This window comes from Polyodon spathula, chromosome 11 (assembly GCF_017654505.1).
Source record: "Polyodon spathula isolate WHYD16114869_AA chromosome 11, ASM1765450v1, whole genome shotgun sequence".
Lineage (NCBI taxonomy): Eukaryota > Metazoa > Chordata > Actinopteri > Acipenseriformes > Polyodontidae > Polyodon > Polyodon spathula.
In genome coordinates this window covers 38,656,031-38,678,023 of record NC_054544.1, presented here as the reverse complement: position 1 = coordinate 38,678,023, position 21,993 = coordinate 38,656,031, and the positions used below count along the sequence as shown (strand labels likewise).

Here is a 21,993-nt window from a genome sequence, read left to right as displayed (position 1 = left end):
TCTACAGTTAGTGGTGTTCCACAATAAAACAGCCAATACTTTGGCAAACCCAATTTACTAAGACAAGGAAAATCCACCTTGCATCCTGTTTATTATTGAAAAAAATAAATAACTGAATGCTTTCAGAAATATTATACATGGCATACAGATATAATAGTTACTAGCACACAGCCAAGTCTGTTAGATTTCAGGGTTGTGATAGTTAAGTTAGACAAATAAAATAAATCTAACTTGTTTTGCATGTTTGTTGCCATCTTCCATGATGGAAATCAAGATCAAGTTTATTTCAAAATGTGCAGAAACAAAAAGGAATACTTAACTACCAGGCATGTTGTAGGAATGAGATCAAAATGTTAAAACAAAAAAAAAAAACAGAGTCAACCTTTTTACTAAATAGTGCCGACCCATTTAATACCCATATTAAAACAAATAGCATTTCCTCTTGAATCATTTCTTTATGATCTTTCCATAGCCACCTCTGGCAGGATCATAATCTTGTCTGTATTCATCTCTAACCTAAAAACAAAACAAAAAAAAGTTTACAAAAATAGCACTTCCTCTTGAATCATGTATGTAAGATCTTCCCACTTCCCCTCTACCTGGACCATAATTCATCACTGACATGCAGAAGTATCATTTAGAGACACTGCATCAATGGAAATGCAACTTCTTGTACCATGTATAGATTTATGTTAAGATATTTTACAAAACTGTTACCTGGATAGAAACCTAGGGCCTGGTAACATGTGCAACTTTTATTGATGGCAACAAGCAGAACACATTTGTTGCCTGGTGTTGCCTTGCAGTTTGAGGTGGTCACACCAGAGACAAGTTGGCAACACACAGGCAACAACGTCATGCAAACCAATCATAGTGCAAGTTTGTCACAAGACAAACATGCAGTGGAGGATATAAAAATGAACCAGCTACATTACAACAAAGGAAATAAATTCATAAATAACAAAAATTACATTCATGTATTAATTTTTGGCACAAATTATCCTCCATAACTGCATACGCTGCCAATTAATTTAAAATAAAACATTTTTTAAAATATGTTACATGTATTTTATTACAGTAGAATTGTATTCATAACTTGTATGTTATTGTCATCATGAACATTAACGTTCGCTTATCCACATACACACTGTACTGCACAGCTATAGACTACATATAATTAATTGGATGGAATGCAGCAATCAGAATGTATCATATACACAGTGTGTCTGACGTAATGGTCAAGCATTACTATCAAATTTGAATGGTATTGAAAATGTTGCCTGAAAAATAGAACATTGTCCTAAGTGGGAGACATGTCGCCGAGGCGTTGCACAGGGTGGTCACACGAGGCGACAAGTCGGCAGTATCTGTCACCCCCTTGTTGCATTCACATTAAAACACCCAAGTAGAGGGAAGGCCATCTCAGCCTATCTTACCTGGCCACCAGATTTGCCACGGCCATACTGTCTGCCTTCTTTGAAACCAGCATCCCAGTCTGTCCTGATTATGCGATCATCCAACCTTGTGCCATTAACGAACCTCATAGCATGCTCTGAATCAGCACGAGTATAGTATCTTTTGAAGCAGTTAAGGAGTGAAAAATATAGCTTAAGTTGCAATACTTTTTTTTTTTTTTTTAGATTATATATAGATGGATACAAGGATGGATAGATATTCACACACAAACGTGTACAATTTGATAGTCTACAGATCATAATATGAACTGCACTATTTGCAAAGGCAAAACTGATATGCAAACCTAGATAGTGCTTATCTATATGAAATATTAATTTGGACGCCATCATTTGTATAATGTTAATCCGTTAATACTGAAAGGATACTCCACAAAACAGAATCCACACGCAGTCTTCTTGACTTTATCCAGACCCATGACAATTCGTTTCACATCACCACTTTTGGAGAAGAGTTCATAAACTTGTTCTTCTGTTGTATAAAATGACAGATTCCCCACATAGAGCGAGCAGCTCAGTTTCAGTAGTTTCTCCTGTTCATACCGATTTCCCTGGAATGATATACAGAGATTAGGCTACATTTCACATAGTATACCACTAGAAGCAACCTCTTTAATGAAGCTGTCTTCAGGCAAAACTAGGTTCCCTTTTGCATGAATTACAAACCAATCTAACTGTTTTTAAAGCTAGATTACATAACCTTTTACTCATCAAGCCTGCGAGGCTTTTACAGAGACACAATAACTACTAACTGCAGAGTTACTTCAGTTCCAGGTTTTGATTCGTCACAAACACGGTTCTCTTGCCGTACGAGACCGTTTAATCAATTAAACAAAAACAAAAAACAAATAGTCATGGCAAGCCAACAAGAACTCAGTTTAACGTTACCATGTATTGAGATGTAATAGAAATATCTCTTTTTTGTTTTGTTTTGTTTGTTTGTTTTATTTTTGTCACCCTGCGAATGAACAAGACCAGAAGTAGCAGCCTTACCTTAAAATGCTGGTCTCTGTACTGGCTGATATCAACATATGAGTCACTCCTTAGCGCATTTAGGATAGACATGTTGCTGGCTTTAAAAAAAAAATAAAAACTAAATAAATAACTGAAATACAATAGAAAAAATATATAACACAAAGACTCCAGACAAGGATCAGCTCGCGCGTTAATAACCCTTTTTATAGCCAATCAGAGTGATCGAACACGTTACAAAAATCTGTGCAACCAATAAGAGTTTCGTACAGAGCGTAGCGGTCGACTGCTACTAAAGTTGTACTGTAAGGTTCCGCATAGCAAGGTTTCTTGCGTTTCTTTTTCTTCATCGTTTTATTTGCATGTCTAGCTAGCATAGTGACATTAGTTTTAAAATAAGTAAATAAATGCATTCCAGGTTCTCCATCCTGGGAGAAAAGAAATAGCCATAAAAAGTATTTCAGTAGTTCTTCAAGAGGACTTGTGGAGGATCACCGAGACGTCGATTAAGCACTTTTTTTTTTGCGTTGGGTTATTTTATTGTTTTAAATTTATCATCTGATAATCGCGACCCTGTTTAAAATATCAGGATAGTCTCGAGTGTATTATTTGTGTATATCTAAATACAATTCATTTATTGAAGTGGTGATATGAGTCGCACAGACACTGACGTAACCAATGTCATAACAGTAAGACAAGTTAGGCGATAGTGAATCATCGAACTCAGCAGAGGACGGACGCAGCTTCAGAGTAGGTAGAGTATATAACTAAAATATATATATTTAGAGTTATACTGAAGTTAATTTGAAATGTACTTTATTTCTTCCGGCACCACAGATTGTAATCCAAAATGGTTTTAAGTAGACTGCTGTTCAGTTTGCTGAATAATCAGCAACTGATTGAGAAGCTGGCAGAGTCCCGACCGATCAGACGAGCGGCACAGATTACAGCTTTCGCCATCACAAAAGCACAGATCACCGGCAAGGACGCCGCAGCAAAGATGCTAAAGTCAGAAACTCTCCAGCAGATCCGCCAAGAGACGGCAGGGAGGATGCCGCGGGACCCCGGGGAGCTGGGAAGAAGAGCCAGGAGCGTGCGGGAGACCTTTGTCAACGAGGTTAAGGAGGGATTGAGAGACGCTTCACGTAAAATCAAGGACAAGTAAACATGATCAACACAGTTCATTGAACCTATGGATTTATTCAAGAGTAATTCAGAATGATTGCAACTGTTTGTTGACGTGAGCGTTGTGCCAAGTAAATTATTTGGCCCATTGCCTTTTTCTTAGTATCTGAGGTTCTATCGCATAGAAGGAAGCGGTATAGCAGCTCGTCAGCATTGGTCACTATGTATGCGAATGTATACTTTTGAAACGCGTGTAAATAAAGAACAATTTACTATTGTATGTGGTTTATTATAAGTACATGTAATACTATACCGTTGTTACAAAAATGTATATTATTAGAGAGAATCTTAAAAAAAATCAGTCATGGCCATTTCCCTTAAAGCTATATTACTACATATGTTTTGTGTGTGTGTGTGTATATATATATATATATATATATATATATATATATATATATATATATATATATAGTGCCGTGAAAAAGTATTCCCCCCCCCCCCCCCCTCCGTTTTCTGCATTTTTCACATTTAATTTGGTCAGATCTTTGTGGGTTGTAGTAGTATATAGAGGGAGTCTGGGATTAAAAATGACACTAAAGTTTGGTGTGCAAGGTAATCAAACATGCAATCTTCAGGTGTGAAAAAGTTATTGCCCCCCCCCCCAGTTAATTCAGCCCAATTAAAGGGATAATTAGGGTCAGCTGTTTGAATACGTTGGTTAACAATCAGGCCTGATTTGGGCCAGCCCTGCCCAATATAAATCTGACTAACTTTGGCCCTTACCATCACAGTGAAGTTGTCAGTACACAGGTTCTAGAGGCACATCATGCCATGATCCAAAGAAATTCTTGAAGACCTCCTGAAAAAAAGTTGTTGATGCCTATCAGTCTGGAAAGGGTTACAAAGCCATTGCTAAGGCTCAGGGGCTACACCAAACCACAGTCAGAGCCATATTGTCCAAATGGAGAAAGTTTGGGACAGCAGTGAATCTTCCCAGGAATGGCCGTCCTGCCAAAATTTCTTCAAGAGCAAGGCATAAAATCGTCCTAGAACAACATCCAGGGATCTGCAGGTCTCTCTTGCCTTGGCTAAGGTCAGTTTTCATGACCACCATCAGAAACACACGGCAAATTTGGGATTCATGGCAGACTAGCAAGGTGGAAACCACTGCTCACTAGAACATGAATGCTCGTCTCAAGTTTGCCAAAAAGCACCTGGATGATCCTCAAGAGTTCTGGAACAATGTTCTATGGACAGATGAGTCAAAAGTGGAACTTTTTGGCCAAAATGAGCCCTGTTATGTCTGGCGAAAACCAAACACTGCATTCCACAGTAAGAACCTCATACCAATGGTCAAGCATGGTGGTGGTAGTGTCATAATTTGGGGATGCTTTGCTGCATCAGGACCCTGATGACTTGCCTTCATTGAAGGAACCATTAATTCTGCTCTGTATCGGAGAATTCTACAGGAGAATGTCAGGCCATCCGTCCATGAGCTGAAGCTGAAGCGCAGCTTGGTCATGCAGCAAGATAATGATCCAAAACACACAAGCAAGTCTACATCAGAATGGTTGAAGAACAAGAAATTTAAAGTTTTGGAATGGCCTAGTCAAAGTCCAGACCTAAACCCCATTGAGATGTTGTGGCAGGACCTGAAAAGAGCAGTTTATGCTCGAAACTCCACAAATGTCATTGAGTTGAAGAAGTTCTGCATGAAGGAGTGGGCCAAAATTCCTCCACGGCGCTGTGAATGACTGATCAATAACTACAGGAAGCGTTTGGTTGCAGTTATTGCTGCTAAAGATGGCGTAACCAGTTATTGAGTCTAAGGGGGCAATTACTTTTGGGTGTTGCATAACTTTCCTTAATAAATAAATGAAATAAGTATCAACATTTTGCGTTATTTGTTTACTCAGGGTGCCTTTTATCTAATATTAGATTTTGGTTGAAGATCTGATAACATTCAATGTCAAAAAAATGCAGAAAATCAGATAGGGCAAATACTTTTTCACAGCACTATATATCTCCTTTAACACAATCCTGAACATACCAGAATTGTATTATAACATCCTACAGCTGGAAGTAGTTACAGGGATATACTGTATACATATAATAGTCAGTACCTGACTCACAACCGTTACAACGTTCTGAGATGCTTCAGAGAGAATGAACTGTGTGTCGCCTCAGATCCATCGTCCAGTAATAATGTACACATTCTGCACTGTCATGGTTTGCTTTTTCTATAGCGTGCACAGAACACTGAACTATGGAACATCACTTAACGGTAGTTCACCATCCGTGACATTACTTATTAGTGTGAAATTAGTTATGTGAGATTCAGAAAAAGGTTATGTTATTAAAACTTTAAAAGTTCAGAGATCAAACACATAATAAGGAGGACTTGCTATCTAGTGAAGAGAACTCCTGCTAGAGAAATGCTGCTGCGGTCCCCGACAGCCAGACAGAGTGGAAAGACCGATGCTGCTGCCTGCTCCCATAATGGCTGATGAAAGGAGCAGGACTGGCTGGTAATTGCTATAATCTGCAATCTTTTTGAAGTGTGGAGTTAGCATTCTAAGCTTCCAAGATTGAATTAAAACCGTCACATTTAGTAGAAGTCTCGAGATACGATTTCCATGCAGATATAGTTCAGAAAACATAATGACTTTGTTTTTTATAGAAATTAACCCGAAAACATGAATCTCATAGACAACTTGCTTCAGTAAACCATTACATCTCCCTGTCAACAGACATTGCACATTACTAATGTACAGAAAAACAAACAGCTTTTCTAAATAGTTTAATATGTTTCAGAGAGAAAGGTAACACATGTGTGGACAGGGCTCGTTTTATGCGAGATCATGTTAGTATAGCAGTTAAACTCTAGAGGGCACTGTAATATTAGAAAACAAAAAAAAACTTATTTTTCACATACATTTAAGCAATCTTCAGAAACAGTTACATTTGAATACCTGAGGTGGCAGTGTTAACGTTATTGTTTTAATTACTGTATAAAATATACTTGTGTCCTATAAATGGTGCTCAATTTTCGCTCTAACATTATGAATACACCCTAAATCCGTATGCTGGCAATATTTTATTCCGTTCATGCGATATTTCTAAAGCATTTTCTATATGTTGCTTTTTCAAAAGGAAACAATTATTGAAGTTATGCAATTAGAAACAAGCAATATTCTTAAAGAGCGGACGTACTTTTGCTTCAAAAGTAGTTTTAATAAATTTTTAGTATTTTATTGTGTTTGAAATTATTCAGTGGTTACAGATTCTGTTCCACATTTGAAGCTAGTTACCCCTTATTCTAAAAGCAAGGCTAGGTTGTTCTCTCATTATGAAAAAAAAGTTGAATTTTAAACCATCATCGATTTGCACCAGGCAAACAAGCTTGAATGTACATTTATAGACTGATCAGGTAAAGGGTTAAAGGTTATAGAGAGGTCAAAATGTGGTTGATGTGATTGATGGGTATCCCGCTTCTTAACGTTAACCAACCTTTTCACTCAAAAACGGTTTGTGCTACAGACTTATGGGGTGTGTCATTTTATTGGAAAACAAAAGGAAGTTACACCTTAACAAAGTTTTTGTCCTTTGACCTTGGGGTGAAACCCCAAAAATAAAAATCTAAAAAAATTGCCAAGAAAAGGTCAAGGTCTCGGCTTTGTCAGGAAGGTTAATAATTTTAGGTTGATTTGAAAAAAAAATCGAAACATAACGTGCCCACCCCCCATTTCTAAGATTCTAAGACAATCATCCAGTAATGAACATTTAATTTGAATCAGATGGGGGGGGGGGGGACAGCACCTTTTGTTCAGGTAAAAACATTTATTTTTTTTTTGTAACAAAGGCCACCCAAGTCAATGACCCCTTATCTCTCTCTCTCCACAGTTTACAAGTCTTTTTGAGATCTTGATTGTGAAACTTATAGCTTCTTGAGGAAGCTGAAGTATGACTTGGGTATATAAACACTGGGGTTCCCAGCATTTATCACCCTCCTCTAGCCAGCGATACTGCTGTAAATTCCCACCAGGGTGCATGAATTGGCTATAAAAGTCTACAGATTCCTCAGACATTTTTAATCAGACCCATCCAATACAAAATGGGGATGAATCTATACAGGTGCTTAGTGCCCTTTATGGTTAAAGCAGACTTGAACCTATGTTTTAAGAGTTCAGCGTTGGCCATGATGTGTTTTCCTGTTACAAAGATTAAGGTTATGCAGTCAAATGCAGTCTTGCAGAATGAACACATGTCTTCAGGAGTTACAATCTGGCCATCAGTGGGACACTGCAAGCTTGTTTTTGCATTCTTTCGCTTGACTGTTCCCCCAGTACCATAACAGTGGCCTTTGCCATTTGAAATTGCAAAATTCCGTTCTGCATCCAGGTGAAAAGAAATGTTAATTAACACCCTGCTTATGGTGTTCCTCGGGTGGGGTAGAAGTGTTATAGGTGTCGTTATTTGCTAGTGCTTTACTGGGTCTCTTCTTCTAAAGGTATATGCTGTATTACAAGGTTAATAAAACCCTTGTCCGTTACCTAAGCTCAAGGACACCACCTGTCAAAGATATTGTATGTTGTTGTTCTTAACCTTATCCAAATAAATAATAGCAAGACCTCAAGATTGTTGGCAATAGTTCTGAATAGTCCTAACTGCGATTGTTTCTTAGACACTTTTTTGTAGTCTGCTAATATGCTTTGACCCGAGTTCCAGTTGCCAGATTCACTTTCACTACAGCCGTATGTATCAGCAGGTTATATCAACCCAATTGTCTGAAGAGTGGTAAGAGCCAACCTCAACTATTGAACAGTTACTGTCAGCAATACAATAGGAAACTTGATTCAAATAGGTTTAAGCAGATACAGTCCATGTAAATTGGGTAATATAGCAGCACTTTGTGATGTAATAAATATCTTACTCACATTGCAGTTTTGGGGTAATTTAGTTCACTCTGTTTGCAAAGAACTTTGTATTTTATTTAATCTTATCTTCAGTCCTATTGCATTATATGTGGCTAATGAGTTCAAGGTTTTGAATATCTTTTGGCAGAAAGAAATGAGGTTGAGCTTCAATCTCCAGGTTTAGCGATCAATATACTGTCTGTTATGTGAAAACCAACATGTGCAAGCTGAACTTTATATGCAATTCTCAGTGCATTGTTGAAGTGGAAACAGATATGGCTTATCAAGCGTTGAGGATTTCATTGGTTTGGACAACCACGTTTCACACATCCAGTGAAAGTTTTCTGCAAACGTTTCTATTCTTGCTGGTCACATTGGTCAACGCAGACACTGTGTTACTGGACATGCTGTTTACATGGGAATCCCAACCTGTCCTTGTAAATGCACTGCCGTTCCTGTGCTTTCCTGTTACTGTTTTTTGAATAGTTGCTTAGAACCTGCACCAACTGAAAGCCAATTGAAACTTCAAATGTCAAAGTAAACTTCTGTTAGTTACAGGGGATTTAATTACATTCTTCGTTTTTTTGGTCTGTCAGTGTATTTGTCTGTCAAATAGTGAAGTAAGCACCACCACCACCCAGATCTCCACCCTTGCAGTTACTCCACACCAAAATGTCCAATGGCCAAGCAGTTTTGAGGCCAACACTCACCTAACATGAGCAAATCACAAAGAAACGTGTCTTTCGAGTCAGTCAATTCAATACATTATTTCTCACTCTTTCCGGGTGTGTTGTCCTTAAATACTGGCACGGGTTACTGTGGATGTGCTAAATGAATTTATTGTCGGTTCAAAATTAGTTTTTTATTGGTCTTCATTAACAAATTACATGCAATATTTGTAATGCCTGGCAACTAAATATTAGTTACAAAAATACAGGTCATCTCATTATAGAAATCTGTATTGAACTCAGTACAAGCAGTCATATAAAATGTGTTGTTCAGCATATATACACTGACATGGTATCTGAGCACCTTATACTAAGCATAAGACAATAGAACATGCCCAATCACTAAAGCACTCAATGATTAGATTTACAACAGAACTCAAGTACAGTAGACAAGCATACAGTGAACACTGCTTTAGCAGCATAAGCAATGGCTATAAGCTTAGGTGTCATACACTGCTAGTTCTCTTTAATGGTACATCATACAATTGCATTATACTGTTGTTGCTCTGCAAAAAAACTACAAATCACTTTTTCACAATGTTTGTGTCAAAATGCAGTGTTCCACCCAAGCCTGAATGGAATTAGTTAATTTTCTATGATCATGCTGTGTTGTACACACATATTGCATAAAGAAGTACACTAAGAGCCACTGGCAACCATTATAAATGATTTTTGAAAGTTTCTTATGTAGCGTACGTCTACAGCAAGCAACTACTACTAAAGAGCACCTCCTGAAGTCAGGTAGATGAAAAAGTAATTTTGAAGCTATATGGTCTTTAATTGAACTGCGTTATTCTTGGTGCTTGGGGAGAACACACCATCGTTTTAGAAAAAAAAGCCACAGGTAGCGCCTGTTCCTATAGTGGGTAAGTGATCATGAAGCCAGGCAGAATAATACTGTAATGCATATTCACTGATCTGGCATTAGTTATTGCGTTACAGGCTACAAAGTGCAAGACACTGCATATACCCGGATATGGCACGTGCCATCAAATAGCTCAAAAGAAAAAACTCATGTAACAGGCAATGCATACTCACTGGCACTTGCCTTTAGAAAACCTAAAGGAAGATGCAGACTATGTAACAGGCAATGCATACTCACTGATATGGCACTTGCTTTTAGAAACCCTAAAGGAAGATGCAGACTATGTAACACGCAATGCATACTCACTGATATGGCACTTGCTTTTAGAAACCCTAAAGGAAGATGCAGACTATGTAACAGGCAATGCATACTCACTGATATGGCACTTGCTTTTAGAAACCCTAAAGGAAGATGCAGACTATGTAACGGGCAATGCATACTCACTGATATGGCACTTGCCTTTAGAAACCCTGAAGGAACATGTTAATGGAACAGGCAGTACTACACACTGATGCAGCTGTCTTCAAACAAGAAATAAGCATAGCCTTCGTAATAAATTGGGTCTAACAGGCTAAGACTGAAATATGCAGTAAGCAATAAGAATAGGTAGCATTAGGGATGCTCCCAACTCACATACACACACACACGAACATATACAGACAAGGTGTGTGCTCCTGAACTCACCAAATTAAAGGTCTTCTGAGTGTAGGGCTGCAGCATGTTTGAGTTCAGGTCATCCTCATAGGAACTAAAGTTGGTTTTTAATGAAAGAGGAGAGCTGAGGATGGGGGAGTGAACATTAACTGATACAAATGAATGCCTTTGGAGCAGCAAGATCTATCTTAATTAGGCAGCCATTTGAATAGGTTGGTGGAAAATTACAGTTGCACACTGTGAAAATAAGCAACAATAGTAACACAAAGGCATGAGAACAAATAGTGCACAGTGGTCCTGATACTGCAGCACACTGGTATGCATTTTTCAGTGTTACACTACAAAAGGGGGTAAACAGCAGCGTGTAACTAATTCAAAGCCAACTACCTCTAAATGGCATCCAACTGTATTCACTTGTTTTAAATTACCTGTCACTCCTTCCCCAAAATGGATCAACTACAGTAAAGGATTTTAATTATGCGATCCTCCCCAAAAGTATCAAAATTCTGCATTTTACATTTCGCTTTTACAGCAGGACTATAAATGCCAGGAAGGTGTGGATTAGCTTGAATTCCCGTGATCCATGTTTCACACCTTCAGACCAAGCAGGCAGAATTGGAATAGAGACGATCTGTGAGAGGTTTTCTTTTTCTTGATCACAGCGGGCAGTCCTGGTGGGGTCATAGGTCAAATGCCGTAACACGTCAGGAAGAAACTCAGAGCAGTGACGAGGACAACTGAGGTGGTGGAAACAGCTGAAGAACAATAGCAAACAGCTCACAAATGAAACATACATTACCAGCAATGGCAACACAATGCATTTGGGACAAATACTGTATAGTGATGCAGCATCGGTCCTCACAAAAAAGACACAAATTGGTTTATGGACACTTAACACAATCAGCTTTTTCCCTAAAAAAGTTTATTCATACATCACTAACGCAAAGATCTCTGAATCTTGCCTGAAACATTTTCTTCAGTAGTCATGTACGTCACAAACACTGTGGATTTGTATGTATTTATAGTGTACAGTTTATCTGGGGATACCAGGTTGGCCACATCTTGCAGCATATGTTTTTTTTTAAATATTTGAATCAATCTGTATTTTCTTCTTGGTTGTTGTTTTGTCTGCATTCTAAAAATCTACCAGTAATAAAAGAATCGATCATAAAACACACACCTGCGGCCGAACACTCCAGCATATTCAAAGACGCCATGTAGCCTTGCCCAAGCCATTCATCATACGTTTTTTTCTCTCCAACTCCCATGATGTGGAGCGTTGAATCTTTGAAGATCAAATCCGTCCCTTGATACCTGGAGGAATCAAACATGCTGAATCCGTTGGGATTGCTGTCATTTCCAAAGAAATCCTGGAAAGGAAGTGCAAAAATGAAGCCTTGTTAAGAAGAGCAGTAAGAAATGCCTTGAGGAGGTCTCAAGAGGCGAAAAAAATGAATTAAAAGCAATCACAATAAGACAATATCATACACATAAATTGTATTCACTTTGATATTCATTTTGTATTTTTTTAAGCACAGCTTAGCTAAATCTTACCTGGGCTTTACTGAGGAGTCCATACACTGCATAGGTGTTAGTTTCTGGGTGGACCATGACTGCATGGGCAGGAACTAGAGCTAAGTTACACTTTGCATATTCAGTCACTGGTGCACGTGTTCCGTTTGGACACAGAAGCTCAAAATCCATGTGATGCAAGCCTGCTGCCCAAGACTCTGAGTTTTTACCTGATAAACGAAACGTTCAGTAAACATGAAAGACAAAATGGCACAGGGTCATTCTGAAGTTGCTTAAATAACTTCTAAACGTTCTTAAAAGCCAACTGTTTTACAACTGGTAGCTTGACCTGTGTCCACCTTAGCTCACTGAGCTCCTAGGGTGTATGGACCGCTGTAGATAAACAGTCCATACAGATTTTACCTCCCTAACCAACGGGAGTGCCAGAGTCAATGTGACACTCCCCGTGGAATCCTCAAACACAAGTCAGCTCTAATGAATTCATTTTGATTAATAAAATCTTAGTTAGAAGCTAATGGAGAACAGTTTTTGCATTATTTTCTTAAGAGTAGTGTGATATTATTTTTGCAAGGGCTGTAGGCTAATATGTAAGATATAAAAGAAAAGCTTTTCAGGAACTCACCATCAGTGTTGTCAAAGACTGTGGTGTGCTTCACAAAGGCAACATCCCCGCCACCTTCTGCCAGACACCTGCCAAGAGAAGCATGCATCTTAATACATGAGTATAAAAGAACAAGTTTGCTTATGTATAAAATGAAGGTTGATATTGAATTGACTGTTGGTTACAGAACACATTGTATGACAACAATATATTTTTCAACATGTAATGTGTTTGTTGTGAACCCTACAGCATGTTCTGTAACCCGTTAAAACACATTCCTCTCTCTGTCAGTCGATACAACTCAAAATGCTGTTTGTTTTCGGTTACCTGAAAGCTCCATTGTAACCATAGTAAAGCTCGTTGTTGCTACGTTCACACTTATTATTCCCATTAGCATCCCCCTTGCAAAGTTCACACAGGCTGGACGGGAAGCCTGGCTGATTGGCTCCAGGCACACAGCTGGCACTGAAGAAGCTCCCAGTGGCTGAAAGTAATTGATAAACAAGATGAAGCCCGAACAATGACTTGGAGCTTTTCGCAAGCTCAGTCATCAATGAACCAGCATTTACACAAGGATGAGACACAATAATCAATGCATTAAAAGGTATTTCCTCTAGTTAACATTGAAGTCAGCGTACTGTTTTTCCTACAGCCCTTATATATAAGACTACCCCATAGGGAAGATTAACTAGGTAAGTAAAGGCTGTGTAATTCACGTTTTCGATTAAAAGAAAAAGCGGGCAAATTTTGTCACAGCTGCATGAGATAATTAAACAGAAAATCAGGCTGATCTAGAACCATGCCGTAAGGGTTTATTGCAGGTTAAGGCCTTTGGGTTATCTCAAATTGCTCACCCCTGCTATGACTTACAAGGCCTTATTTAAAGTAAAGCAAAGGCATGCTTTCAGAGAGGAAAAAAGGATTGCAATGCTACCAGTGTAAACAAATATTTGTCACCCTTAATATTTGTTCCCACCGGCAAATATGTGTTCCACACTACATGCATGTTTGTTATTTATCTTATTTTTGTGTAAATTGTGCATGTATAGTGCTAGTAAATGTGAGCAGTGTTTGTAGGCTGTTCTCATGTATTATTCACCTGTCAGAGGGGATGGGATAGTACAATTTTAGGGCTAGTGTTCGGGTTAGAGAAAGTGGTTTTTAAATTAAGGTTTTAGTTGAAAATTCATGGAGATAGACTTATGTGCAAAGAAAGAATACTTTGTTGCAAAAGGTGGTATAAATATTTGGAAGGGAAAACAACATTCCAGAATATTGGCTGCAAGGGGGAATGAATATTCTCTCATGGGAGAATAAATGGGGGGGGGGGGATATTCTCTGACACCAGTATAAAGCTAGTGGTAAACAACTCAGAACTGCTTACTGCTACAAATTCATTTCAAGCTAGTTTTATACTGTTAATTGTTTTAGTATGTCTACAAAAGTTACCTTTGCCTCTGCACGTGGGGTCTATACTCTTGTGAGAGGAAAAACTTGTCTACCAAACCCTTATTTAAATGTTCTATTTTACATACAACTTGTCTGCCAAAGAGCAAAAAGGTAGTTGCTGTTTTTTAATGAAAAAAAAAAGTGTTAGAAATATAGATTTTTTTTACACCATTCAAGAATTTTTTTCATTTTTGTATGGAACAAAATCTTTCCTACAAACGCATACAGTAACACCTGTGGCTTACCTTTGGGGAAGTCACAGTTATCGGGTCTTATAAGCCCATTCTCCATGAGAGTTCCTATAGGAATATTCCAGCCAGCTGTCCTCTGGTAGCCTGTGTGGCAGGACTTCTTTCCTTTCAGTTCACTGAATGCAAATCCGTTGGGGCCGGACCTCTTCACCACCGCCACAGCATAGTATGTACCTCCCTGGACATCGTCTGGAAGAAGAGAAACTATTCAGTCTTTAAGGACCCCTGAACTAAGTGGTCACCTGTGTCTACCAGCCAGTAAATCCCAGAAGGTTTTTTTGTTTTTCTTTCACTACAACTGAAGTACAGAGACTTATGGATAAAGCAGCCATTTGTATTACATAGTACTACTTAAAGAAATCCTACTATATTGGCCGTGTGGATGTGGCCTCAATATACATTTATACGTGGGAGTCAAAGGGCACATAGAGGACAGGTAGAAGAATGGAACCCTTTTTCAACTAGTTCTGTGGACACTAATTAGATAAGAGTAATTATTCAGACCTATATGGTATAAGAAATAAACTACCTCATTCTAGTGTATTGACATACCTCACTTTCTGGAGTTTATAGTGTTCTTGGACAGTTCTATTTATACTAGAGCTGTGTGAGGCATTGCATTTGTAATATGCTCAGGTAAACTAGCCTGCCAGTTGTGTGCAGTAGATAAGACGGTGGCTTGGAGGGTGCATGGTTGCACATTTCCACCCAGCACCGCTCTGTTACACTGGGGTATGGCAGTTTTTTGCTATATAAAAACCAACTATTTTTTGTGTTTTCAAAACATTTACATCTACAAAACTGACTGACTGGTGAAAGGGTTCTACTACAGTTGTGATGATAGATAGTGGAACATCACAATTTCCATGACAATAATTTAAGTTTTATAAAACTCTGGGCAGGCAGCCAGCCAGTCTGACTCAGGCACTAACTTTAGCTTGGTACAGTAGGTACTTGGAAAATTAATCTCCAGTAACATAACATGGGAAGATATCTCACTGTGAGGAAATATTAGTTAGTTAGTTGGTATAATAAATTCAAACCCTAATGTTATGTTTACCTAACAATTAGCCACCTTCACAAAATTTAAAAAAAAAGTATTTTACTGAGACACGTGAAATGTTTCTTCTGAAAGTCTTTTCTCAAATATCTCCTGTTCTCTACACTCTAGGCCTCACATGTAGTCTTTCACACAACAAACTCATTCTTGGCTGTCTGGCTGGCATGTTTTTTTTTTTTTTTTTTTTTTGTAGAATTTGATTTGAAAACCCACAGTATAATGCTATTCCAGTCAGCAGCAGCTTATTTTACAATAAGGGCTGGGACATTTATGTTCATCATAGTCGTTTTATTTTATTGTGTTCTTATTTAACAAGCACAATTGGTTCAATGGTTTTAAGATATTTTCTAGTCAACCTTAATGCCTGGCCATAATAAAATAATATTTTTAATACAATATTTGATGTGCAGGGGTCATACCATTCAGTCTTACTTGAGGTGGGCATCATTCTTCTTCTTGTTACATTGTTACAGACTGTATGCCATAATGTATATTCCATGAAAAAAGCAGCTCTTTGCCATAGTGCTGTGTACACAGTACACACATCTCCCAAACAGTTCAATTAAAATTGTTACTAGTTTGTTTTCTTTTTTTAGGTGGAAAGTCACAGCTATTTAAAGATGGGCTTAATAACATAAATACCAGAGTGGGTGTATTTTTACTTTGCTTGTTCAAACTCATGAAATCCTGTCACTAAGCAGTCTCAGCGCCCCCTTTCCTGTGCTGGTTGTGTAAGCAGTGTTTTTTTGGCTTTTGAAAAGTTTTTTTTTTTTTTTTTTTTCCTTAGCTCATACTAACAAACAGGGGTTGGAACAAAAAAATGCTGTATTCATCAAACTATCCACTACCTCTCACTGACAAATTTGATGCAAATGTCACCCCTGCTTTGTACTCTGTGATATTTAAAAAGCTGCATAGACTGAGCTGAGCTTGAGGTTATTAGTAGTTTAATTTAATTTATATATATATATATATATATATATATATATATATATATATATATATATATATATATATATATAATTTTTTTTATCCCATATAATTTTCTTCAAAAACAGATTAGAAATAGACTCTTACAAGCGTAGCTCTCTCCGGCAGCTGGAACAAGGCCATAGGTTTTTCCTGCCGTGTAAATAAAGCCACCGTCCAGTGTAACTGCATCAGCCTCCTTTTTCTGCAAGAAAAAAACACATGCTCAGGAGTCTAGCAGAGCCCGGAACATGAGGTCATCCTGCCAGACCACAGCAGTCACAGTGAGACCTGTGTACACAGAACCCAAGAACTGTTTGGAAAAGCCTGTTAGTACAGAGCTTACCACTCTGCATTACAAATGAAGCTTAGAATCACACAATTAACAAATGTTCCATTCCCCCCAAAGAACTGTTTTGGTTTCACTGTATTGCAGTATTGTTATAAGCTACAGTGGAGGTTATACCTTAATTAGCTGCATGCAGTCTTCAGGAGAAGCCCCCGAGACACACTGAACCTTTGGCTTCAGGTTTTTGTTTGAAAAGCTTGTCGCCATATCGGAACATTTCAACAGCTCACCATGGGACAGCGTGCACCAACGCAGATATTCTGGCAGTCCTGCAGACAGCAAATAAACATAATACATTAAAAAAAATTGTATTTTAAAGTAGTTTACCTTATTAAACAGTTAAGCTAGACAACATATTCTTTATTTTTGCTTAAGATAACCTGGCAAAAAACTACAGATTTTTTTTCTGTTGTGTCTAATTTTGGATGTAACTATTCATTGTGTGTTGACCTCAAATAAAAGTACAGAGCCGTGTACTGTAAAAGATGTGTTACAAGCACTACATGTCACGCTAGAAAAGGGTTGCCTGGCGCCGCCATCCTGCATAAATGTCTAATGTAGTTAAAGAGAAACATGCACATTAAATGTGCATTCGAGCACACAATATTAGAAACCCTTTTAAAAGCTTTTAAGCCCATCTAATTAAAAGCTCCAATGTACCGGATACAATGCAAAATAGTGTTAATAAAGCGTAGGACTGTGCAGCTGGATAGCTCAGAAAGGAAAGTTAATTAACAAAATGACTGAGGGATAATCTCAGTCTAGCTCTGGCTATGGAATTCTGGTAGGTTTAGGTTTGCTAACTGAGTTCTAAAATATGACTAGTCAGTAGTAAGTTGTTAGTTTTTAGCTGGGCAAACATGGCTCAGTATTAAATCAGGAGATATTGATCCTGTGCATTGGTGTTAAAGTTCGAGATATTGATCCTGTGCATTGGTGTTAAAGTTCGAGATACTGATCCTGTGCATTGGTGTTAAAGTTCGAGATATTGATCCTGTGCATTGGTGTTAAAGTTCGACATATCGATCCTGTGCATTGGTGTTAAAGTTCTGAATAGAGTTGTTCCTTACTGTCTGGGCTGCAGTCCAACCCACTCAGAGCATGTAGGTACTCCTCTCCCAGCCAGTCCTGGTAGCTCTGATTTTCAATTGCAATCAGCCTAATCGTGGAATCTTTGAACAAAAGGTCTTTACCCCCATAGACAGAGGAGTCAAACATCTTGAAGCCAATATTGTGATCACTACCAAACTGCCTCTGAAGGTAAGAAAAGGGAAAATGTTACGCCGCTAGTACAACTGCAGGCCCTATTCAAAAAGCTATAACTGCTGGGTTATTTGAAGTGTGTTTCGACTTTTTGTTTGTTTGCATTTCCGTTAATGTTTCACAGTATTTGCAATCTTTCATTCAGATCATGTGACAATCTGACCTTTCAACTCCGCTAGCCCAGAACCACTCCGAATGATTGCCACCATTGCAAATAGTAAGGGAAGTGTCAAAAGCAATTAAAACAACATTTGTAGTGACTTGGTTTTTAAACAAAACAACAATAGCCCAGAACATTATAATCTGTCATTAAATGGACTGGGACCTCAGCCTACTGAAATAAATTACAGTAAAGAGAACTCAACGGACCTGCCCAGCCTGCAACATACTGAAGACCTCTGCACCATTAGTGTCAGGTCTAACAACTACTGCATGGGCAGGAACCTTAGCCAAGTTGCACCCTGCGTAGCTGTTAATCTCAGCGCGCGACCCATCACGACACAAGAGCTGGAAATCATTTAACTTCAGGTCCTTGGCCCACACGGCTGGATTTGCTCCTGAAACACAAGAAAAAACAAATCTGTCTCACTTTAACAAACCTGATGCACCTTCATAAAAATTGAACTCTTATTGCAGATTTTCTGGAAGGCTTACAGAGTTGTAATCAATCTGTGGCAAAGGGCTTGGTTCACCTTTACATCGAAATGCAGTTTTCACCAAAATAGTAACAAACACAAAACAACAAACAAACAATAAAACAAATGTCAAGATCTTGATAAATCAGGCCTGGGGTGAAACACACGAACAACAGTCCCCAAAGTCATTGGTTATTCGAGAGGACCATCATTCTCTGAACAAACGAGATGAGTGATCCCTGTTTATTTTAGTGATAATCATTCATAACGCCATGTGTTTTAACAGTGACTTGGAATAAGAGAGCTCCAGTACATAGTACCTTAACCCTACCATTGGTGTTGTCAGCCACAGTTGTGTGCTTGACGAATGCAACATCACCAGCACCTTCAGCCAAGCACCTGTGATAGAACAGAATTGTGTTTTTGAATGAAATTCACCAGCAAAGAGATATACAGTAAAATAGCAACTACACTAGACTCGCTAATCAAAACCAGCTGGGACCACATCCTGTTGTGATAAGTTATTTGGCTGTAATCTGTAATCATACTGAAAAAGATTTGTCTAGTCTTGTTATTTTGTCTTGTTTTTTTTTTTACTATTAAAGTGTATTAACCATCAAAAAGCAGTTATAAACCTTTGATGAAAATCAAAACAAAGACCGCTGTTTTACGTCACAGAATTATGATACGGACAGCTGCGATCAGCATGCATTTATAAGCCAATGCATTGTGTTCATTGTCCGAGAGGACCGTAAAGCTTGTTATGTTATTTTGTACTTAGAAAACAATATTTCAGTCTAACAATGAAGGCATATTAACTTTTCTTTTTTGGGGGAGGATATGTGGCGACAACTTTTATCGAATTTCCCTTACCTGAAAGCACCGCTATAATCGGCATATCTCTCTTCCTGAGAATTCTTCGCACACCTGGTCCCCCCGTTTTCATCACCTATGCATAACTGGCAGAGGGAGGGTGGGTAGCCGCTAACACCGGCACCAGGGACACAGCTGGCTGAGAAAAACTCACTCACAGCTGCAAAGTGATAAAAGAACAGGCTCAGCACTCTGGGAGAGCATGTTGTTAAATAATGTTGTCCTACAATTCACCCCAAAATGGAATTAGAAAAACAACACCTCCATTTTACTAACAAAAGCCACAAGAAGAAATTCTCTTCAGTGCAAATATGGAACGGCACCCTGTTTTGTTCACTTTTACCTATATTTAAACATATCTAAAGTAACTTTAGTCCATTCATTATCATTAACCGCTTAATTAATTAATCCTTTACAGGGTCGCAGTGAGCTGGAGCCTAACCTGGCAGACACATGGCAGGACTACACCCGGGATGGAACGCCACACACACGGCAACTTAGAATGACCGATCAACCTGAACAGCAAGTCTTTGGACTGGGGGAGGAAACCGGAGTACCACACAGACACGGGGAGCACATGCAAACTCCACACAGACAGACCCCTAGGCTGGAATTGAACCCAGGACCCTGGCACTATACGCCACTATATGCTGACACTATTCAGAGAAAACAAAAAAAAAGTGTCAAGAAAAGAACTGGACGACAACTTACCCTGTGGAATATTGCAGTCCATCACAGACATCCTGCCGCTGTCAATGAGATACCCAACAGGGACGTTCCACCCGACAGTGCGGCTCAGCCCGGTGTGACAGGACTTCTTCCCTTTCAGGTTGTTCATGTTGATTTCAGTATTGTTCTTTCTGACCACAGCCACAGCTAAATAGGTGCCTTGTGATACTAAAGGTGTACAGTAACAATGTAAAATAGTAACTTTTCAAAAACAAAACCCTATATAACAAAACTTACACACAGTCAAGACTATATATAGCGAGTACTTTTTACTGGTCTGCACTGGCCATCTGTTGTTTTGAGTGGTTATTTTTCCTAGACCCCTTCTTCCATCCTCTGAGATTATGACTTCTGTCACTCACTGCTTATACATATACCTTGGGTGTGACATGTGAGGCGAAAATCAGTCCCTTAAACACATCTGAAGTGTGTTACAAACAGGCACACAACTCGTTTAGTGTACCTGCGCTTCTAAAATGGCTGTGAGCTGGCCAAGCAATGGGAGTTGCGACAGCAGGCCATTCAACCACTGCAGTCTTGGTGGGATTTTTTTTTACAAGTCTTGAGGAATCGAAGATTGCTCTGTCCTAGAACTGCAAGTAAACTGACTTTTTTTTTTCAAAAAGCCTGCTTATCGGGCATTATCTTGGCACTTGACCTTGTGTGTTCTTACTAGACAGTAATGATCTCTACTCTGGGGTCTAATGCTTTAGTCGTGCTGATATCGCCTAATAGCTTTATTGTTTCGCCACATCAGCTTTTTTGTAGATGAATCGACATTACATGGAAAAACGCATTCATCATGATTCTTGTGATAACATACCTCAATGTACCAAGGAAAGGTGGGTGTATCAAATCAATTGTCTTTGATCGAGGTATATTTATTTAAGGCCACGATACACCATGCAATTTCGGGTCAATCCGATCGCATGTGATCGGATTGCATCCCATCGCAAGCTATCGAGCGGGGCTCTATTTTCATGCAATCGGATGCGATTACCCTGGACAAGTATCCAATCAATGAGCAAGGAGGAGTCACATGACAACATCTACACTGACAGGAAAGAACTTGAACTTGACAGTAGAGAGCAGGGGAAGCAATTCCCTGCTCTGCTCCTGTACTCCTAGTCATACACATGAAACTGTGGTAAACTGGTAAAAGTTTTAAAAGTTTTCTATGAATGTACAAGTTTACAAATTTAAACATTTTAATAAAAATAATGGAATAAAACTACAAAGTAATCAATCAATTTAAGTAGCTAACCAAGAAAATATTAGCAAGGTAATCCAAGTGAAGTATGAAAGGTGAATTATTTGTGGGGTTTAAGAAAGTGTATATGTGTTGAGTGTTTAACGCTTTAAACGTAAAACTTAAACCCCCACAAATATTTCACCTTTTGCATATCAAATTCAAGTTACCTTCGTCATACACTTCTCCAGACACGGGTTTGAGGTTAAACTTCTTCCCAGCTTCGTAAATAAATCCTCCATCCAGTGTCACTGCATCTGCCTGGTTAGTCTGGAGGTATCAGGAAAGTAAGTTCATGTA

The 21,993-nt window shown here is 38.6% G+C and overlaps 3 protein-coding genes across 3 annotated transcripts in view; 1 reads left to right on the top strand and 2 right to left on the bottom strand.

The window, feature by feature from the left end:
• Positions 1-75: 75 nt before the first annotated feature.
• On the bottom strand, positions 76-2,999 carry LOC121323296 (nuclear cap-binding protein subunit 2-like). Its single transcript, XM_041264275.1, has 4 exons — positions 2,466-2,999; positions 1,842-2,023; positions 1,437-1,575; positions 76-516 (listed from the first exon to the last, which is right to left on the bottom strand). Exons 1-4 carry the CDS (start codon positions 2,535-2,537, stop codon positions 448-450), a joined length of 462 nt encoding a protein of 153 aa, XP_041120209.1. The 5' UTR covers positions 2,538-2,999; the 3' UTR covers positions 76-447.
• Positions 3,000-3,105: 106 nt separating this feature from the next.
• On the top strand, positions 3,106-3,842 carry si:ch211-162e15.3 (protein NCBP2AS2). Its single transcript, XM_041264276.1, has 2 exons — positions 3,106-3,194; positions 3,282-3,842. The coding sequence occupies exon 2, from the start codon at positions 3,295-3,297 to the stop codon at positions 3,607-3,609; it is 315 nt and encodes a 104-aa protein (XP_041120210.1). The 5' UTR covers positions 3,106-3,194; positions 3,282-3,294; the 3' UTR covers positions 3,610-3,842.
• Positions 3,843-9,395: 5,553 nt separating this feature from the next.
• LOC121323339 (melanotransferrin-like) overlaps positions 9,396-21,993 on the bottom strand; it is a 15,330-nt gene continuing 2,732 nt past the window's right edge. The window contains exons 3-16 of the mRNA XM_041264344.1: positions 21,864-21,963; positions 20,427-20,612; positions 19,716-19,875; positions 19,174-19,241; positions 18,577-18,764; positions 18,015-18,198; positions 17,062-17,213; positions 16,704-16,800; positions 14,561-14,755; positions 13,194-13,350; positions 12,888-12,955; positions 12,287-12,474; positions 11,913-12,102; positions 9,396-11,487 (exon numbers count right to left, since the gene is read on the bottom strand). Coding sequence (XP_041120278.1) covers positions 11,420-11,487; positions 11,913-12,102; positions 12,287-12,474; positions 12,888-12,955; positions 13,194-13,350; positions 14,561-14,755; positions 16,704-16,800; positions 17,062-17,213; positions 18,015-18,198; positions 18,577-18,764; positions 19,174-19,241; positions 19,716-19,875; positions 20,427-20,612; positions 21,864-21,963 — 2,001 coding nt within the window. The 3' untranslated portion in view covers positions 9,396-11,419. The remainder of the gene's footprint in view (positions 11,488-11,912; positions 12,103-12,286; positions 12,475-12,887; positions 12,956-13,193; positions 13,351-14,560; positions 14,756-16,703; positions 16,801-17,061; positions 17,214-18,014; positions 18,199-18,576; positions 18,765-19,173; positions 19,242-19,715; positions 19,876-20,426; positions 20,613-21,863; positions 21,964-21,993) is intronic.